Source organism: Leuciscus leuciscus (assembly GCF_965113295.1).
Source record: "Leuciscus leuciscus genome assembly, chromosome: 25".
Lineage (NCBI taxonomy): Eukaryota > Metazoa > Chordata > Actinopteri > Cypriniformes > Leuciscidae > Leuciscus > Leuciscus leuciscus.
In genome coordinates, this window is record NC_138724.1 from 27,136,262 (window position 1) to 27,157,695 (window position 21,434).

General features: G+C 38.7%; 2 protein-coding genes across 4 annotated transcripts in view; one reads left to right on the forward strand and one right to left on the reverse strand.

Moving 5' to 3' along the window:
* LOC309490690 (uncharacterized protein) overlaps positions 1 to 21,261 on the forward strand; it is a 55,348-nt gene extending 34,087 nt beyond the window's left edge. Inside the window, exons 3-10 of the mRNA XM_082159896.1 lie at positions 1,808 to 2,186; positions 2,287 to 2,463; positions 2,544 to 2,632; positions 18,774 to 18,867; positions 19,167 to 19,261; positions 19,576 to 19,954; positions 20,055 to 20,231; positions 20,312 to 21,261. Coding sequence (XP_082016022.1) covers positions 1,808 to 2,186; positions 2,287 to 2,463; positions 2,544 to 2,632; positions 18,774 to 18,867; positions 19,167 to 19,261; positions 19,576 to 19,954; positions 20,055 to 20,231; positions 20,312 to 20,445 — 1,524 coding nt within the window. The 3' untranslated portion in view covers positions 20,446 to 21,261. The remainder of the gene's footprint in view (positions 1 to 1,807; positions 2,187 to 2,286; positions 2,464 to 2,543; positions 2,633 to 18,773; positions 18,868 to 19,166; positions 19,262 to 19,575; positions 19,955 to 20,054; positions 20,232 to 20,311) is intronic.
* On the reverse strand, positions 3,160 to 9,094 carry LOC309490127 (transmembrane protein 80-like). Of its 3 annotated transcripts, none has more exons than XM_082159162.1 (5): positions 8,941 to 9,094; positions 8,656 to 8,857; positions 6,288 to 6,353; positions 5,846 to 5,915; positions 3,160 to 4,354 (listed from the first exon to the last, which is right to left on the reverse strand). In XM_082159162.1, the coding sequence occupies exons 1-3, from the start codon at positions 9,065 to 9,067 to the stop codon at positions 6,341 to 6,343; spliced, it is 342 nt and encodes a 113-aa protein (XP_082015288.1). In that variant the 5' UTR covers positions 9,068 to 9,094; the 3' UTR covers positions 3,160 to 4,354; positions 5,846 to 5,915; positions 6,288 to 6,340. The 3 variants fall into 3 exon arrangements, with proteins under 3 accessions (XP_082015288.1, XP_082015287.1, XP_082015286.1); XM_082159161.1 differs by having other exon boundaries at positions 5,842 to 5,915; XM_082159160.1 differs by lacking the exon at positions 5,846 to 5,915.
* Positions 21,262 to 21,434: the final 173 nt, after the last annotated feature.

A 21,434-nucleotide genomic window follows, 5' to 3' on the forward strand; every position in this document is an offset into this window, starting at 1 on the left:
TGTTAATACCCCAATAAAACCCTCCCTCAAATAAACAACCTACAGCCTCCAATAAAAAAAATAAAAATTAATGATAAAATAAATAAATAAATAAAATAATAAAATATAATATTGATATCTTAAATCCTTTTCAAAATAAAATAAATAAATCATCAGAGGATGCTCAGCTTAAGTGTCTTGAGAATTAGCTAGTAAATAGTCTAAAAAGGGGCGCCACAGTTTGTGATTTTTTTTTTAAACAGTCAAAACATCGAAAACACCTGGATAGAGCATAGTTATATATATATTAAGCATTTATAATATAATATAGGGCTTATATAATATCATATTTGCCTTATCTCACTGTTCTGAAAGATTTTTGGTCCTAAAAAACATGTTTTATTTTAAAAACAAACATTTGTATTTTGAGACGCTCAAGGCCGCTGTGCGCGTTTGTGTCTTATGACGTCATAGGCAGTTCAAATAGAACTTTCGTTGTTTATAAGATCTTCACAGACATACACACTTTGTGGGTTTGTTGTAGTGGTCGAGAGTGTCAGACAGTGGTTTTTCACAGCGACGATGGGACAGCGAGTTTGTAAAGTGAGTCCGATTATTGGCGAGGTGTGCGATCAACATCAAAGCACACCCCCAAAACCCAGCACCAACACGGCGGTTCAACATCCTCATCATCGCGATGAGATTGAGACACATGTTGATGCTGCTGGTCAGAGAAAGAGCAAAGAGAGGAGGGTGATAGAGAGAGGAGGAGAGGAGGAGGAGGAGGAGATGAGGGTGATGGAGAGAGGAGAAGGAGGAGAGGAGGAGAAGAGGAGGGTTATGGAGATAGGAGGAGGAGAGGAAGGAAGTGAGGAGGAGTTGAGGAGGTTGATGGACATAGAAGGAGAAAATGGTGGAGGAGGCGAGGAGGAGGAGAGGAAGGAGTCAGGGAGAGTGCAGGAGAGTATAAAGAGGAAGAAGTGGTGGAGGAGGCTGGCCTCTTTCTTTAGAGCTGCCTGCAAACAGGCTCCAGAGAGCAGCTCAGGTCAGGGAGAGGAGAAGCAGACGCAGGATGAGGGAGAGAAGAGGAAGGTAGCATGGGGTGCAAGAAGTAGTGATGGTAAATTACACCAGATCATCTTATGAGAATATCAATGAATAGATCTCTGTTTTGACCACGTAAAAACTCAATACTATTACACACAATATCAAATACAAGTCAGTACAAATTATCCCAAAATCCACATCAATGCCATGAGATCTCCATTATATGATACAATGATATGATATATGATGTCAATATAGTCTGTTAATTATTTAAAATACATTAAAATGAACAACTATATGAATTCAATTTTGCATATCACAAGACACTCCACTCACTTCTGTGAAATTTTATGTTATTTTGTCTTTTAATAGACTACATCTTCAGTCACTACACTATTGGTGATCAGCTGGGGAAAGGTGGTTTTGGTGTGGTGTATGAAGGGAGACGTCTGGAGGATGATCTCAAAGTAAGTCAATATAAATCAAACATGATCTAGCTTGTGAATTTTCCCCCTGACTGAATCTCATCCTTCTGATAAATCACTCTAAGCCCTCTTAGTGTATTTTATGGCTTCTACACACAAATTAATTGTTTGTTTTGTTCATCAGGTGGCTGTGAAATACGTCACAAAGACGAAAGACACTGAATGTTTAGTCATTGTAAGTACGCTAAAACACCTCATATTAACATTTATCACAGACAAATATTTGATTGTTTATTCAATTAACAAACTGGTCCAAGACTGAGCTAAATATTTATTTGCAAACCAAATTCTTCTAGCCTGATCATCCAAAGCCTCTTCCTAAAGAAATCGCCCTCACCATCCTGGCCAGTAAAGGTCCCAGTGTGCCAGAGATCATCCGGCTGCTGGACTGGCAGGACCGCCCTGACCACTTCGTCATGGTCCTCGAATGTCCCTCTCCCTGTGAGGATCTGGTCCAGTTCATGAGGCGTCACGGTGGAAGACTCGATGAAGAGAAGGTCCGGCACATCATGAGGCAGGCGGCTCACGCTGCCAACACGTGCTGCCTTCGCAGAGTTCTCCACCGTGACATCAAACTGGACAATCTCCTGATCAACAGCGAGACATCTGAAGTCAAGCTGATTGACTTCGGGTGTGGGGACATTCTGAGGAGTTCGGCGTACAGGTCATACTGTGGTATGTATTGTCACTCAAAGCTGCAGTTTGGCACTTTAACTCCAGTGATGAGTTACGAGATAATGCAAAAGTACTCATCAGACATAACCTCTTTCCTCAGGCACAGCAGCGTACTGTCCTCCCGAGTACTATCTCAGGGGGAAGTACTACGGCAGGCAGGCGACGGCATGGTCACTAGGGATTCTGATGTTCGTGATGTTGTGTGGACATTTCCCTAGTGACTATGACCTGATGCTGCTGAAAAAGAAGCAATGGTCCAGACCCAACCTGTCAACAGGTGAGATCTAGAATGAATAATTCAGTCATACAAAACATAATGTAAAGTTTAAGGTAATAATCAGACGTCTTCCTGCACAGAATGCTGTCGCCTCCTCAGGGCTCTGCTAAAGGAGAAGCCAAGACGGCGACTTAGTCTGGGGAGGATCCTGTCGCACAACTGGTTTAAGGTAGCGAACCTAAGATCAGCTAAAGAATTATTTATTATCTCATAGGAAGAATTTTCCAAGTTAAATCTGTTCTTTTTTCAGGTCGTCACATAAGGCCACTCCAGTCGGCGTCTCTCGTGCAGCTTGGCGTCTTGCGGGCTGCAATGGGAGACGCATCATCCCTCCTCTCGCCTTTGCGTCTTGCGGGGCGAGCAACCCATGTGTAGCGTCTTGCGCCTTGGCTTGAGGGAGCAGTATTTGCGTCTGGCGGTACTGCTTCCGGGGGGATACTCTTTTGGTTGCCCCTTATGGTTTTTCCCATCATTGAAAGGTGGTTTTGGTGTGGTGTACGAAGGGAGACGTCTGGAGGATGATCTTAAAGTAAGTCAATATAAATCAAACATGATCTAGCTTGTGAATTTTCCCCGACTCAATACCATCCTTCTGATAAATCACTCTAAGCCTTCTTAGTGTATTTTATGGCTTCTACACACAAATTAATTGTTTGTTTTGTTCATCAGGTGGCTGTGAAATACGTCACAAAGACGAAAGACACTGAATGTTTATTCATTGTAAGTACGCGCTGCACACTATAAAACATCTCATATTAACATTTATCACAGACAAATATTTGATTGTTTATTCAATTAACAAACTGGTCCAAGACTAAGCTAAATCTTTATTTGCAAAATTCAGCTAAAGAATTATTTATTATCTCATAGGAAGAATTTTCCAAGTTAAATCTGTTCTTTTTTCAGGTCGTCACATAAGGCCACTCCAGTCGGCGTCTCTCGTGCAGCTTGGCGTCTTGCGGGCTGCAATGGGAGACGCATCATCCCTCCTCTCGCCTTTGCGTCTTGCGGGGCGAGCAACCCATGTGTAGCGTCTTGCGCCTTGGCTTGAGGGAGCAGTATTTGCGTCTGGCGGTACTGCTTCCGGAGGGATACTCTTTTGGTTGCCCCTTATGGTTTTTCCCATCATTGAAAGGTGGTTTTGGTGTGGTGTACGAAGGGAGACGTCTGGAGGATGATCTTAAAGTAAGTCAATATAAATCAAACATGATCTAGCTTGTGAATTTTCCCCGACTCAATACCATCCTTCTGATAAATCACTCTAAGCCTTCTTAGTGTATTTTATGGCTTCTACACACAAATTAATTGTTTGTTTTGTTCATCAGGTGGCTGTGAAATACGTCACAAAGACGAAAGACACTGAATGTTTATTCATTGTAAGTACGCGCTGCACACTATAAAACATCTCATATTAACATTTATCACAGACAAATATTTGATTGTTTATTCAATTAACAAACTGGTCCAAGACTAAGCTAAATCTTTATTTGCAAAATTCTGCAAAAGAATTATTTATTATCTCATAGGAAGAATTTGCCAAGTTAAATCTGTTCTTTTTTCAGGTCGTCACATAAGGCCACTCCAGTCGGCGTCTCTCGTGCAGCTTGGCGTCTTGCGGGCTGCAATGGGAGACGCATCATCCCTCCTCTCGCCTTTGCGTCTTGCGGGGCGAGCAACCCATGTGTAGCGTCTTGCGCCTTGGCTTGAGGGAGCAGTATTTGCGTCTGGCGGTACTGCTTCCGGAGGGATACTCTTTTGGTTGCCCCTTATGGTTTTTCCCATCATTTCCCCTCCATTCCTGAAGTTCCTGCCACAGCTGTCCAAATGTGCTTGTCCTTTTGACTTCGTACCTCATTGTGATGAAGCCACCAGATGCTGCTCGCTCACGGATCTTCGAGTAATGGAGAGAACATGATATCAAATAACTTGTTGTATTCCTTTAAACCTATTTATAATGTAAAGTCTTTAAGGCAAAGGTGTAGGGACATTTTAACAAAACATGAGTTCTCTTACGAGAGGTTCTCTCGTACTGCGTAATATCTTACGCTATGGGGAAATCTCTTTTCCGCGAGATACTGAAGCCAAAAATTATCCTTAATTTTGGAATAATGTAAAACGCGTTGCGGCAGCATGCAGACATAGGCGAAACAGCTCGCGCGCCTATTAGCTGCTCTGCGGCAACTGCAGCAGCCTATCGAAAGGCCCCGTCGTGACGTCAGCTCCAATGAGGGTCTGCAGTGCCCGTTAGGTGTTAGAGCGCACTCCACAAGAGGCATGGCCTCATCGTGGGCTTGGTCTAGTGGGATTGCCTTACAAGATATATGTATGGCGGCAGGCTGGGCCTCCCCGTCTACATTTATAAGGTTTTATAACCTGGAGGTTCCCGCTTTACAGGCTAAGCTGCTTTCGGTCTGTTAAATCGGTATTGTCTTCCCCGATGTTTTCGGCCCAGAATACTAAAACTGCTTGAGCAACGCTCGCTGATCGATCGTGCAGCTCTATGGGCAGTGTGTAAGACCCATAATATTCACCAGACTAGGCCGAGTTTTGCCCTGGCTGTGTGTAAAACACTATTGATATAATTGCTCCTTATAGGATGCTATCTATTATAGGAATGATGCTATTCTAGCCCCTCTTCCTGGACTCTCTGTGAGTCCCATGATAATCATGTGCTATATGGGCCCCGGGCAAATGCCCTTGGGACTTTGATATTATATTACGCAGTACGAGAGAACCTCTCGTAAGAGAACGTTCTCAGTTACTAACGTAACCTCGGTTCTCTCTAGAGAGGGAACGAGTACTGCGTATCTTGCCGTGCCTGCAACACGCTCTGGTTCGCTCCGGCGATGAAAACCAGCTATACCAGCCTCTCGAACTACATTTATAGCCCAAGGCCACGCCCGTTTCGGCGGGACGTGACGCAGTGGGCGCGAAGCGCCCTCATTGGAGCTGACGTCACGACGGGGCCTTTCGATAGGCTGCTGCAGTTGCCGCAGAGCAGCTAATAGGCGCGCGAACTGTTTCGCCTATGTATGCATGCTGCCGCAACGCGTTTTACATTATTCCAAAATTAAGGATAATTTTTGGCTTCAGTATCTCGCGGAAAAAAGTTTCCCCATAGCGTAAGATATTACGCAGTACTCGTTCCCTCTCTAGAGAGAACCGAGGTTACGTTAGTAACCGAGTACGTTTTTTTTATGAAATGGTCCACCATAAAATGGTTTATAACTTTTATAACACTCAATTGTTTACTAAACATATGTACTGTGTTGTTTTCATTGCATGTTTTTTTTTTTTTTTTTTTTGATTTAAACTGTGTTGTGAAGCACTTTGTGGCCCTTGTCTGTGAAAGGTGCTATATAAATAAAGATTACTTACTTACTTACTTACTACTGTAGTAACTTTTTTCTTTTCTGTTTGTCACACCAAAGTAAACTGTCACATGATCGACACTATAAACAAAGCATCAGACAAGTTTATGTTTAAATAAGGTCTTCTTCATTTTCATTTGTCTAACAAAAGTGCAAAAGACAAAAGTAATGCATTCTTAATATTTGAACAATGGTTTATAAATAGTACTTTTTAGTAAAAAAGAAACAGGCTTCTTACACATTAAAAGTGCAGTTGCTAACTTTGTCTACTTTGTCTAACAACAAAAAAAAAAATTCTAATAAATCTGTTTTTAAATGACAGGTAAAGTGTCCTAGAAAAAGCTGTTCAATTCTACATCAGGCTTTTGTTTAAAAACAACATCAGTTGCCAGGTTTTCTTTTTAAATGAAAATGCTATGACAGATTATAAATTGTAATCAAACTTGTATTTACATATAAGGAACAGTAGTTGGAAATCTCCAGCAGCCTGTCAGCTGAAGCCACAGTCAGGAGTAAACACTAGAAAAGAAAACAAGACACATAATCAACACCACAAACACTTGCTCAATATAAAGCACACTTAATAGTGTGCATACATCTCATGAGTTACAGTCTGGGTTATTCTGACAGCCAAGACATAGACATAAAACATAAATATATATAGTACAACTTACAGGCTTTGTTCAAAAACCTAGCAAGCTGCCTACATAGGTAGAACGTAAAAGAAATGCTCTACAAAGACATACAGTACACAACAACTCACAAATTCGCAGTGCTCATTACATAAAACACAAAAAGACTTAGGGCCCTATTTTAACGATCTGAAACGCAAGTATCAAGCGCGAAACGCAAGTAACTTTGTGGGCGGATCTAAAATGGGTTGGTCTGAAGTAGTTTCATTATTCATAGGTGTGGTTTGGGCGTAACGTGAAATAAACCAATCAGAGCGATATCTCACATTCCCTTTAAGCTAGCAGGCACGCTTGTTCCATGGCGGATTCCTATTATAAAGGCGGATTTGCCAGGCGCGCGCCAGGAGCGGTTCACAGCCGAGGAGACCGACGTTCTCGTCAGGGCCGTAAAAGACTGAGAAGTGACATTGGGGATGGAGAAACACACCCAAATTAGCTTCGGTTAAACAGGCGTATGATAATTTGGGTAAATGTGTAAGCTAGATGTACGCTTTTATAATAAACTGTTTATCTATCTATCTATCTATTGTAATAATGTCTGATTTGCAAAAATTAGAAATGCTGCTTCTGTGTAGATGATAGAATCAAAGTGTATGTGCGTTGTGCACACGCTACATTGATTATGGCCAAGAATGCGCCCTTAAAATAGCATATGAATAACATGCACAACATGCCACTGACTTTAGACTAGGTTTTTCTTAGTCAGTGGCGGAATTGTTTTCTAAACCTGCAAAATAACACCAGGGAACGTTTGCGCCGGAACACGTCTCCTCTTTTCGCTGAACCGCCCCCGGGAGCGCAAGTGTATTTCCTAGTTTACCGACGTGCGTCTGTGGAGGGAAAACTCCGCTGTGCGCGGGTGCAAAATAGGAATTATACATGCGTCGGTGTACAAAGTCAATTGCGCTGGGTGAGAGATAGGGCCCATAAAGTTCCAATAGACTTTGCTGTTGAGATAATCACATTATACTCTACTACAGGAAGGTGAAAATTATTTCACATTAACATTTCACATTAACTCTTGTGTAAAACAGTGTAATATAATTGATATACTGAAATGTATTGAAATGGAAATATCCATTAAGACATTAAGCCTTGTCATGTGCTTGTCCTTAAGAAAAAGTAAATCAGTTATTGTACAAAAAAGTTGCTTCTCCGGAAAAAAATAGGATTTTCGTGTTGCAAATACATTTTATTATGAAGCAATATATGAGTTTTGACATATTTAAATCTGCATATTTGTGCTATTTACAGTAGAGCATTTTATTTTTATAAAAAGCCTTTTTTTCCTGATCATTTTAAATGTATCCTTCCTCTTTCATTTTAATTTCTTAAATTTGATCAATAAATTCCATTAGAATAATAAGACACTATAGTGCAGTAACCAATCAAATTAAATAATTTACACTGAAAAATGACAAATGCACTAAATAATGTTATGAGATTGTATAGGTCATTGAATCTTTGACTCAACCAATGCGTTCAAAACGCTGAATTATTAAGTAATGAAAACAGCACTCTTGGTCGTGTGATGTTACTTGCCTGTATAATATGTTATAATAAATATAAAAAATCCACATTTTATATTTTGGCGCAGTATGTTAACTGAGTTTCTTTGTGTGTGCTTCGCTCATTTGTTTAGATTTCTCCTCAAGAGGCTGCGCGAGCCTCAACAGCACATCCTTGTTAACATCAGTACATTATACATTATTATTATTATTCACCATCAATTACATTTATAAAAAAATACAATCATTCTTGCGTTTTAGTGATTCCCTAGTTATTTTTTGTTATTGCCGATTTGATCCGGTCGGGCAAGTTAAATCTCTTTCACTTGCCCCTTCAAAAAATCCACTTGTCCCGAACAAGCGGACAAGCGTTAATGTTGAGCACTGCATGTGTGTTTTATATTTTTATGTTTATTATGTGTCATTAGTTTACCAACATGCTAACAGACAAACTCAACTGAAATCAATGGCGAGTTGAGAGTCCTGTGAACTTTGCTTGAGAAATGCTGTTTGGATGACATGCATTTTAAATCCATTTGATGCAGCTTTACTAAGCAAGGGAGCTCATAGATTTTGTAACAGAACCCAGGTGTCCAAAACTACAACCATGTGAACTCTGACCTCCTGAATCCCGCCAACGTCCCGAACCCCACAATTCCTGTTAGGCCGTAAAAGCAGATCAAGATGGCGCCAATGATGACATCAGCTCGCAGGACGTACGACTGCCAAATGACGAAATAGAGCGCCAGCAGCACTGTGGCCCCGGTGCCGATCAGATTCAAACCCGTGTAGCCCTCGCTCTCCTGTAGGTTTCCCCTTAACCCTGAGGAAAAGAGATTGACATGAGGCCAATGAAAATGTTTTACTGAAATATGTTTTTTTTAATAAACAAAAATAGGATCTCACCCCAGTACACCCTCAGGACCTCAAGACCGGCCATAAGAAACAGCAGACACACGTCTAGAGCGAGTCGGCCAACAGGGTAACTCAACACGTGAGCTGTCAAACGGCATAAAAAACACAAGATATACATGCATTTTCATCTCTTGATTTTTGTACACCTCTCCTTAACAAGACAAATGATAGATGTTTGGAGACAAATACACCCCCAGACCATAGACTATTCTTTTTATTCAAATCGCCATAATTCACATACCAGAATTGATCTTTTCTTACTGTCAGCACATGTGGCTTACAGAGCATTAGAGTCTGATTATTTGCCAAGGATACTTTCTGATCATTCTCCACTCACTCTATCTATAGTAATGCCTGAGAAAATGGCCAGCATGTACAGGTGGCGTTTGAATCCAACCCTCCTGAAAAAAAGTGACTTCTGTAAATTTGTCAGGGATCAAATCAAACTATTCTGTGAGACAAACTGTCCTTCCTCCCCTAATAGTTTCATACTATGGGATACGTTAAAAGCTTATTTAAGAGGACAAATAATCTCGTATACAAAAGGACTTAAAAAATCATATGTAGCAGAAGTGGAAGAATTAGAAAAAGAAATTCTTGGGCTGGAAAAAGACTTTCAGCAACATAGAGATAAGAAGATATATAGTTTATTGGTAAAAAGAAAACTCAAGTATAACACATTATGCACTTATAGGGCTGAGAAAGATATTTTGAGAACGAAACAAAGGTACTATGAGCTGGGGGAGAAGGCTCATAAAGTCTTATCCTGGCAATTAAAGAAAGAGGAGAGTTCAAAAACAATTAACCAAATTTAAGATGAACGTGGCTGTATTACACAGAACCCAAAAGAAATAAATGAAACTTTTAAAAAGTTTTATGTTAATTTATATAAGTCGGAATCACCAGAAGATCCGTCCACGATAGATACATTCTTAAATAATATTGATCTGCCTAAACTGAGTCAGGACGAACAGAGGTATTTAGATTCACCATTTACCTCCAAAGAGATCGAAAACGCTCTAGCTACACTGCAATCTAATAAATCACCAGGGGAGGATGGGTTCCCCCCCCGAATTTTATAAAGAGTTTAAGGATTTGCTTATACCTCTCCTTATGGATGTAATTAATCTAGCATCTAAAACACAAAGCCTCCCCGACTCATTTTCAATGGCTATAATTACAGTGATCCATAAAAAAAACAAAGACCCCTTAAAATGCTCCTCTTTCCGACCAATCTCAATCCTAAATGCGGATTATAAATTGATTTCTAAAGCTATAGCATACAGATTGAGTGAATTCTTACCAAAATTGATAAACCGAGACCAGGTCGGCTTTATCCAGAAGAGATCCTCTGCCAATAATATGTGTAGGTTATTTAACGTTATTCATATGGCAACCTCCAGTACTGAACCTAGTATAGCCGTTACCCTGGACGCGGAAAAGGCCTTTGATAGGCTTGAGTGGCCATATCTATTTAAGGTTCTAGCTAAATTTGGATTTGGCTCCTATTTTATTAATTGGGTCAGAACGCTGTATAAAAAACCACAGGCCAAAATAATTACCAATGGACAAATGTCCACTGCCTTCCCCCTTAGCAGATCGAGCAGACAAGGGTGTCCATTATCCCCCGGGCTTTTCGTTATAGCTATTGAACCTCTGGCCGAGACAATCAGACAAGATTCAGAGATAAAAGGTGTGAAAGTGGACCAGACGATACATAAAATCAATCTTATGGCAGATGATATAATTCTGTATTTAACAAAGCCATCTGACTCCCTTGCTAAATTAAAAACCGTTTTGCATGCATTTGGATCTGTCTCTGGATATAAGGTAAATTACGACAAATGTGAAATTCTCCCACTCTCGAATTTTGACTACACTGAACATCAGCAAAGAGGTCCATTTAAATGGTCTCCAAGCGGGATAAGATACCTTGGAATTATGGTGGATAACAATCTTAAAAATGTGTATAAACTCAATTACTTACCACTAGTTAGTAGAATAATAGAGGATTTACAGAAATGGATAAATTTACCGATTACTTTGATTGGCCGAATAAATTGCATTAAAATGAATATATTACCAAGGCTGCAGTACCTCTTTCAGTCCTTACTGATTCCAGTGCCATCCAGTTTCTTTAAAAATCTGAACAAACATATTAGACAATTCATATGGAATGGTAAGACTCCAAGGATCTCAATGGAAAAACTTACATGGGACTACAAACTTGGAGGTCTTCGACTGCCTAACCTTGAAAAGCATTATCTGGCTGCCCAAATGCGACTTCTCTCTTTTTTATTTGAAAAGGAAAATGTCCCACCTTGGGTTTCAATTGGAATGTATGCTCTTAAAGAAAATGTTCCTGCAGACTTTATCTATAAATGGACACCTTCAACCATCTCCAGAAGAACTGACAACCCTGTCTTGACTCATATCATCAAAACATGGCATGAAGTCCGGAAAAATATTGGACTAAAAAATATATTTTCACCCAGAACACCATTGAAACAGAATGAACTCGTACCTATGTCAGTGGATAATAAGATCCTGGAAACGTGGCACCAAAAAGGGATTCATCATTTGGAGGACTGTTATAAGGATGGATGACTAATGTCTTTTGAGGACCTAAGGAGGAAATATGATCTGTCCAGCAGAAACTTCTTTTGCTATTTACAGTTAAGATCATTTCTTAAATCTGTTTTGGGACCTGAAATGACTTTACCCACGCTCAGCGATCTGGAAAAACTGCTTCATGAGGGTAACACACCTCGTCTTATCTCAAAAGTGTACTCCCTTTTGATGGATAATGCTTTAAAACCAGGTTTACATAAATCAAGGGAGAAATGGGAGTCTGACTTGGGTGTGACAATGGGTACAGAGCTCTGGGCTGAATTGTGTCAAAAAAGTTTAACTGCCACTCTTAATTCCAGACACAGGCTGACTTATTATAACTTTCTTCATCAAACCTATCTTACGCCACAGAAATTACATAAATACAAATCTGAGATACCTAACCTGTGTTTTAGATGTAGAATAGAAGAGGGTTCATTCCTACATTGCACTTGGTCATGCACAAAACTTAACACATTCTGGCACGACTTCTCTGACATCATGACCAAACTCCTTGGACTACATCTCCCATTAGATCCTCAAATCTGCTTATTAGGAGATACTACAAATATTGATACACGATTAAGAAAAGCTCAAAAGAGGTTCCTCTCACTGGCCCTGTGCGTTGCAAGGAAGTGCATCGCTATCACATGGAAGTCGGACTCTCAACTTTCCATAGGACGATGGGTTTCAGAAATGAATAGCTGTCTTCCACTTGAAAAAATTACATATATACTCAGGAATGACTATAATACTTTTACAGAGATGTGGCAGCCCTATTTAGCATATATGGACACGTTGTCAGCTCCTATGATGGACGGGTTGTAGTCTTTACAAGCTCTTTGTTGTCAGTGCTTACTGTTGTCTTCCCTGCCTCTCGGGTTTTTTGGGTTTTTTTTTTTTAATAAACTGATTAATTCATTTTATCATTATTAGTATTAGTATTATTTTCGTTATTTATTAATTTTATTTATCTATTTACTTTTTCTCCTCCTCTCTTTCCAGTTCGTGGGTGGGTTGGGGAAGGGGTTTGGAGTTGTGTGTTTGTGTTTTCATGTATATTCTGGATTTAAAAACTGAAAAATAAAATACTCTAAAAAAAAAAACAAGACAAATGATTGGAAGTATCATGCATGTCTGTAGAACAAACAGAGCAGGAAGAGTTCAAATGTACAATAAAATGTAGCCTAATACTTATGGTTAGTTCAAATTCATAACCGTAATAGTACAAGTGATGCTTGACTAAGCAAAATAAATAAATACAATTAAAGGACATTGATAAGTAGTACTCACTCTTGTAGATGATCATAGAGAGGGTGGACAGAAAGTAAAACACACTGAAAGCTGCTGAGAGATACAGCAGGATCTGGAGCAGCACAGATGAGAGCTGCTGTGGATTAAGGCTTAAAACATGCAAAAGTATTCTTATGAATACCTTATGAGTATGTGAATATGGTAATTAAACATGAGGCTACTATGTTATAAATCTAATTATTCATTAGTTATTATGAGTTTGAATTGAGTTGGCAAACAGGATGAAGAAATGCAATTTAAATTTGAATGTAAGGAAGTAGAATGAATTTTAATTGAAATGTAGTTCATAAACGTAACTGTTTTATATGCTAGAGAGAGAGAGAGAGAGAGAGAGAGAGAGAGAGAGAGAGAGAGAGAGAGAGAGAGAGAGAGAGAGAGAGAGAGAGAGAGAGAGAGAGAGAGAGAGAGAGAGAGAGAGAGAGAAGACTAAAAGACTAAAAGAGAGAGTTTAAAAGACTAAAGTTTGAAAGTTTATGGTCCTCATAAACTGACAGACAGACAGACAGACAGACAGATAGATAGATAGATAGATAGATAGATAGATAGATAGATAGATAGATAGATAGATAGATAGATAGATAGATAGATAGATAGATAGATAGAAGATAGACAGACAGATAGACAGATAGACAGATAGATAGATAGATAGATAGATAGATAGAGAGATAGATAGAGAGGGAAGATAGATAGATAGATAGATAGATAGATAGATGGAAGATAGACAGACAGACAGATAGACAGACAGACAGATAGATAGATAGCTAGATAGATAGATAGATAGATAGATAGATAGATAGATAGATAGATAGATAGATAGATAGATAGATAGATAGATAGATAGATAGATAGATAGATAGATAGATGGAAGATAGACAGACAGATAGATAGATAGATAGATAGATAGATAGATAGATAGATAGATAGATAGATAGATAGATAGATAGATAGATAGATAGATAGATAGATGGAAGATAGACAGACAGATAGACAGACAGACAGACAGACAGATAGATAGATAGATAGATAGATAGATAGATAGATAGATAGATAGATAGATAGATAGATAGATAGATAGATAGATAGATAGATAGATAGATATATGGAAGATAGACAGACAGATAGACAGACAGACAGACAGACAGACAGACAGACAGACAGATAGACAGATAGATAGATAGATAGATAGATAGATAGATAGATAGATAGATAGATAGATAGATAGATAGATAGATAGATAGATAGATAGATAGATAGATAGATAGATAGATAGATAGATAGATAATTCTTTATTTTTCAATAAGTTCAATAATGCTTTGTTCTGCTTATTGATTTCTATCTTCCCTCTCACTTTTCCATCCATCCATTAATTTATTACTGTTCAGGGACCACACACAAAACGGTGAAATGTTTGAAACCATAAAATATATTACAAAAAACATGAAGCTTTCACTGTAATAATGAGGAAAATTGCGTTTATTTTCGATGATAAAATCAGTATCTATGGCAACGGAGCGCGTTACCTGCACGTCCAATCGCCATCTTGATTCTCTCACTCTCTCCGCTCTCTCCGGTTCGTTCGCCCAGTGTTTAGGCTTTGGCGCCTCCTAGTGAACAGGAGTGACGTCAACGCAGGATTTTATTTAAAAGGTTTTTAAAATTAATGCCAGGCGAATTTAAAACAAAATACATATATAATACAACATACCAATGCACTTAAAACATCACTTTAAAAAAGTAAGAACAAGAAAGCAGAGATTTAACAGTGTAACAAATAATTTTGTTTATTTGTCATTTTTTAATTATTTCATAAGACAGACTCAATCAATGTGGATGATATTTTTAATCAATCGAAATGATGCTGTGATTGGGGTTTGATTTTAACTGTTTGAATACATTATTCAAACTTAAATGGTTAAGGCTGTGGAATACAGACCTAATTTTGGTCTCATTTTAAAGAAAACAAATCAAATCAAATTTGGTTTAAAATGACTTTGATTTGATAGCAATTTTTGAATAAAAATAATTTTGTATAATATATGCATTTGTATAAAATACAAAATGTTTAGTACAGTACATTTGATTTACAGTAAACTTTAACTTTAACTCAAACACTGTCATTTTTTGAAGTGCTTTCACTTCAGCTGAGTTTACTGTAAAGCAAATGTACTGTACTAAACATTTTGTATTTTATACAAATGTATATATTATACAAAATTATTTTTATTCAAAAATTGCTATCAAATCAAAGTCATTTTAAACCAAATTTGAATTTGATATCACAAATATTGAAGTTCCTTTGATATCTTGTTTAAGTGTAATACCAAAAATAGCCACCGGGTGACACACACATTCCATATACTTTTTTTAATGCGTTCTCTAGTAACAAATTAATAAATGTATGACTCAATATTACTTCTATCACAAAACAGTCACCAGATATGAAACCTCGAGTCTTAGACATTTCCAACGATGTGTTTTGTCAAGATTAGAAAAAGTTTTGATTATAAAATAGTTAAAATAAACTTTATAATATGAAACATGATTCCGCCCATAGGGAGAGGAGCCCGCTAAAAGGTTTTAAAGTAGGCTACCCTTTCCACGGTAACGCAATGTCCGATTTCAAAATGAAATTTTGAGTGTTTGGTAGGGGAAAAAAGCAATAAAATAAAAGAGCGCCAAGCGTCCGGCTAGCGGGACACTGACAATTAAGGAGATAAAATGCTTTCATAAGTCAATTCAAAGATTTGCACTGCTTGACACATGCAACTGAAGTTACATGAAATAAAATGTTCTTTACTATTACAGGTTGTATCTTAGGTGCCGTTTTTGAATGCCTTTTGGCCGTTCATTTTTCACGACAACAGCGTTTTTGGGGCCTGAAAGCGAACATACACAAAACATTTCAGTCATGGAGTATTTATAGAGCTTCACCCTGTAGCTTTAAAAAAAATAAAAATAATTATAGCCCTTTTTTTCTATTGTAGCCTACACATTATGAAAGGAATGTTCACATAAAATGTAAAATTATTCTTTTTTGGGGAACGCCTCGAGGCAACACCCTGCTAATGAAAAAAAAACGAATTTTGCATTGAGATTGAGTGACTATCTATTATTTACTGACATCACAAAAATTTAAAACAGCAAAGAAAATGAAAGTATATTAGAGGCAAACATTATTTAACAGTGAACTGAAATTAAATCATTTTATATTAATAATTGAATAAAAAAAACATTGGAAAAATGCGATATAAGCTGCTGCATCTTGTGTCACACAATGTATTTATGTAATTCATTCCTCATAACATAGAAAGTTATTTATTTGACTGCAAGTGTTTTAAAGTGAAGTTTACTTACTAAGGAATGAGAATCAAATTGTCTGCTTTTCTCCAAAGCAAAACCATGTAAAATAAAACAAAGTGTTTTATAAGAAAATACTATTTCAGTATTTATACTTCAAAATTTCAAACGTGTTACATTGTAAAATAAAAAAAGTTGCTGCCTTAAATTTTTAAGTAATCAACTTGAATGTTTAAATCATTTCAACTTAAATTACATTTATTACAATTGTTTTAACTTATTTTGATGAAGTCATAACTTGTTGATCATATTTTTTTTACTGTGTACTTCTGTCATGCAATTCACTATATCTGACTGAACATTCCTGGCTGAAATCACAACATCCTCTGCATTTATAGCAGAACATGCATGGCATCCTGTGAATTTTGTTTAGGAGTGTATAAGCAAATTCCTGTTCCTGGTCCAGTTCTGTAACCTTGTATGACCAAGGAGAGGCATCTTCAAAGACCGGAGTGAAAGAAGAGCAACGGGCTGGAACATTGCACAGGTTTGGATGTCACTATGGAGCACGACTCGCCCTGCAAACACACTTTTCTCTATGATGTGTGTAAAATCAGGATGGGTTTTACTCACCCTCACATTGTTACACCCGAAGAATTGTAAATCCGTAAAATTGTAAAATATATTCTATATAAATACTATACATGCACTATAAATCATCTGAAGTCATAAAACAGCTTAGAAATAGACCAATAATGTTATTTAATACAATCTTGCATTACTTGACAGCTGTGGTCACAGTGAAAAGAGCAGCTTGGATGGTAAATAACTCCTTTTTGTTCAATGGAGAGAAAAAAAACAGACATTAAAAAGTAAGGGAAATTTATGACAAACTGTAAACAGAAAGACTTGATACACACTCACTCACTCACTCACTCACTCACACACACACACACACACACACACACACACACACACACACACACACACACACACACACACACACACACACACACTCACTCACTCACTCACACACACACACACACACACACACACACACACAAAGAAAGTGCCCAGTGGTATACAGACAGGTTGCTGAAGTCCAGTGGAGTGTTTGATTTTGAGAACCTTGAGTTTTGGTTTATTAACATCAGAGGACAGAACTATGACACATGAAACACTCACTTTCTCAGGATTACCTTGACTGCTGAAAGAAGCAAGTTCGTATGATAAAGAAGAGATTTAAACCAATAAACCTTTCACAGTAAAACCGCAGAGTGCACACGATAAATCAAATCTGAACATATTACATGTTAAATACACGCCCTCTACTGGAGAAACTAGCAACGTGCCAAATACACTGACGGCTACAGAAGTTTGGCCACATGAAACTATTGTGAAAATATTTACAGCAACAACTCATATTAATAATAAAAGGTTTTCCCTTCAGCAAAACATTTAATTTTTTGTTGACTGTGATATATAAGAAACATATATGTGATTTTTTTATTTTATTTAAATTTCTTTATTGGTTTTTCTGCTGGGAACATCAAGTCAACGACTAATAACAATGATTTTATGAAATAATCGTTCCACACTGTTAATACCCCAATAAAACCCTCCCTCAAATAAACAACCTACAGCCTCCAATAAAATAAATAAAAATTAATGATAAAATAAATAAATAAATAAAATAATAAAATATAATATTGATATCTTAAATCCTTTTCAAAATAAAATAAATAAATCATCAGAGGATGCTCAGCTTAAGTGTCTTGAGAATTAGCTAGTAAATAGTCTATAAAGGGGCGCCACAGTTTGTGATTTTTTTTTTAAACAGTCAAAACATCGAAAACACCTGGATAGAGCATAGTTATATATATATTAAGCATTTATAATATAATATAGGGCTTATATAATATCATATTTGCCTTATCTCACTGTTCTGAAAGATTTTTGGTCCTAAAAAACATGTTTTATTTTAAAAACAAACATTTGTATTTTGAGACGCTCAAGGCCGCTGTGCGCGTTTGTGTCTTATGACGTCATAGGCAGTTCAAATAGAACTTTCGTTGTTTATAAGATCTTCACAGACATACACACTTTGTGGGTTTGTTGTAGTGGTCGAGAGTGTCAGACAGTGGTTTTTCACAGCGACGATGGGACAGCGAGTTTGTAAAGTGAGTCCGATTATTGGCGAGGTGTGCGATCAACATCAAAGCACACCCCCAAAACCCAGCACCAACACGGCGGTTCAACATCCTCATCATCGCGATGAGATTGAGACACATGTTGATGCTGCTGGTCAGAGAAAGAGCAAAGAGAGGAGGGTGATAGAGAGAGGAGGAGAGGAGGAGGAGGAGGAGATGAGGGTGATGGAGAGAGGAGAAGGAGGAGAGGAGGAGAAGAGGAGGGTTATGGAGAGAGGAGGAGGAGAGGAAGGAAGTGAGGAGGAGTTGAGGAGGTTGATGGACATAGAAGGAGAAAATGGTGGAGGAGGCGAGGAGGAGGAGAGGAAGGAGTCAGGGAGAGTGCAGGAGAGTATAAAGAGGAAGAAGTGGTGGAGGAGGCTGGCCTCTTTCTTTAGAGCTGCCTGCAAACAGGCTCCAGAGAGCAGCTCAGGTCAGGGAGAGGAGAAGCAGACGCAGGATGAGGGAGAGAAGAGGAAGGTAGCATGGGGTGCAAGAAGTAGTGATGGTAAATTACACCAGATCATCTTATGAGAATATCAATGAATAGATCTCTGTTTTGACCACGTAAAAACTCAATACTATTACACACAATATCAAATACAAGTCAGTACAAATTATCCCAAAATCCACATCAATGCCATGAGATCTCCATTATATGATACAATGATATGATATATGATGTCAATATAGTCTGTTAATTATTTAAAATACATTAAAATGAACAACTATATGAATTCAATTTTGCATATCACAAGACACTCCACTCACTTCTGTGAAATTTTATGTTATTTTGTCTTTTAATAGACTACATCTTCAGTCACTACACTATTGGTGATCAGCTGGGGAAAGGTGGTTTTGGTGTGGTGTATGAAGGGAGACGTCTGGAGGATGATCTCAAAGTAAGTCAATATAAATCAAACATGATCTAGCTTGTGAATTTTCCCCCTGACTGAATCTCATCCTTCTGATAAATCACTCTAAGCCCTCTTAGTGTATTTTATGGCTTCTACACACAAATTAATTGTTTGTTTTGTTCATCAGGTGGCTGTGAAATACGTCACAAAGACGAAAGACACTGAATGTTTAGTCATTGTAAGTACGCTAAAACACCTCATATTAACATTTATCACAGACAAATATTTGATTGTTTATTCAATTAACAAACTGGTCCAAGACTGAGCTAAATATTTATTTGCAAACCAAATTCTTCTAGCCTGATCATCCAAAGCCTCTTCCTAAAGAAATCGCCCTCACCATCCTGGCCAGTAAAGGTCCCAGTGTGCCAGAGATCATCCGGCTGCTGGACTGGCAGGACCGCCCTGACCACTTCGTCATGGTCCTCGAATGTCCCTCTCCCTGTGAGGATCTGGTCCAGTTCATGAGGCGTCACGGTGGAAGACTCGATGAAGAGAAGGTCCGGCACATCATGAGGCAGGCGGCTCACGCTGCCAACACGTGCTGCCTTCGCAGAGTTCTCCACCGTGACATCAAACTGGACAATCTCCTGATCAACAGCGAGACATCTGAAGTCAAGCTGATTGACTTCGGGTGTGGGGACATTCTGAGGAGTTCGGCGTACAGGTCATACTGTGGTATGTATTGTCACTCAAAGCTGCAGTTTGGCACTTTAACTCCAGTGATGAGTTACGAGATAATGCAAAAGTACTCATCAGACATAACCTCTTTCCTCAGGCACAGCAGCGTACTGTCCTCCCGAGTACTATCTCAGGGGGAAGTACTACGGCAGGCAGGCGACGGCATGGTCACTAGGGATTCTGATGTTCGTGATGTTGTGTGGACATTTCCCTAGTGACTATGACCTGATGCTGCTGAAAAAGAAGCAATGGTCCAGACCCAACCTGTCAACAGGTGAGATCTAGAATGAATAATTCAGTCATACAAAACATAATGTAAAGTTTAAGGTAATAATCAGACGTCTTCCTGCACAGAATGCTGTCGCCTCCTCAGGGCTCTGCTAAAGGAGAAGCCAAGACGGCGACTTAGTCTGGGGAGGATCCTGTCGCACAACTGGTTTAAGGTAGCGAACCTAAGATCAGCTAAAGAATTATTTATTATCTCATAGGAAGAATTTTCCAAGTTAAATCTGTTCTTTTTTCAGGTCGTCACATAAGGCCACTCCAGTCGGCGTCTCTCGTGCAGCTTGGCGTCTTGCGGGCTGCAATGGGAGACGCATCATCCCTCCTCTCGCCTTTGCGTCTTGCGGGGCGAGCAACCCATGTGTAGCGTCTTGCGCCTTGGCTTGAGGAAGCAGTATTTGCGTCTGGCGGTACTGCTTCCGGAGGGATACTCTTTTGGTTGCCCCTTATGGTTTTTCCCATCATTGAAAGGTGGTTTTGGTGTGGTGTACGAAGGGAGACGTCTGGAGGATGATCTTAAAGTAAGTCAATATAAATCAAACATGATCTAGCTTGTGAATTTTCCCCGACTCAATACCATCCTTCTGATAAATCACTCTAAGCCTTCTTAGTGTATTTTATGGCTTCTACACACAAATTAATTGTTTGTTTTGTTCATCAGGTGGCTGTGAAATACGTCACAAAGACGAAAGACACTGAATGTTTATTCATTGTAAGTACGCGCTGCACACTATAAAACATCTCATATTAACATTTATCACAGACAAATATTTGATTGTTTATTCAATTAACAAACTGGTCCAAGACTAAGCTAAATCTTTATTTGCAAAATTCAGCTAAAGAATTATTTATTATCTCATAGGAAGAATTTTCCAAGTTAAATCTGTTCTTTTTTCAGGTCGTCACATAAGGCCACTCCAGTCGGCGTCTCTCGTGCAGCTTGGCGTCTTGCGGGCTGCAATGGGAGACGCATCATCCCTCCTCTCGCCTTTGCGTCTTGCGGGGCGAGCAACCCATGTGTAGCGTCTTGCGCCTTGGCTTGAGGAAGCAGTATTTGCGTCTGGCGGTACTGCTTCCGGAGGGATACTCTTTTGGTTGCCCCTTATGGTTTTTCCCATCATTGAAAGGTGGTTTTGGTGTGGTGTACGAAGGGAGACGTCTGGAGGATGATCTTAAAGTAAGTCAATATAAATCA

Bases quoted from the DNA above. Each gene is read 5' to 3' on its own strand.
- LOC309490127 (XM_082159160.1), bottom strand. From the start codon at position 9,067: ATGTATATCTTGTGTTTTTTATGCCGTTTGACAGCTCACGTGTTGAGT. The intron at 8,858-8,940 runs GTGAGATCCTAT...TCTTTTCCTCAG, and splicing joins GGTCCTGAGGGTGTACTGGG to GGTTAAGGGGAAACCTACAG.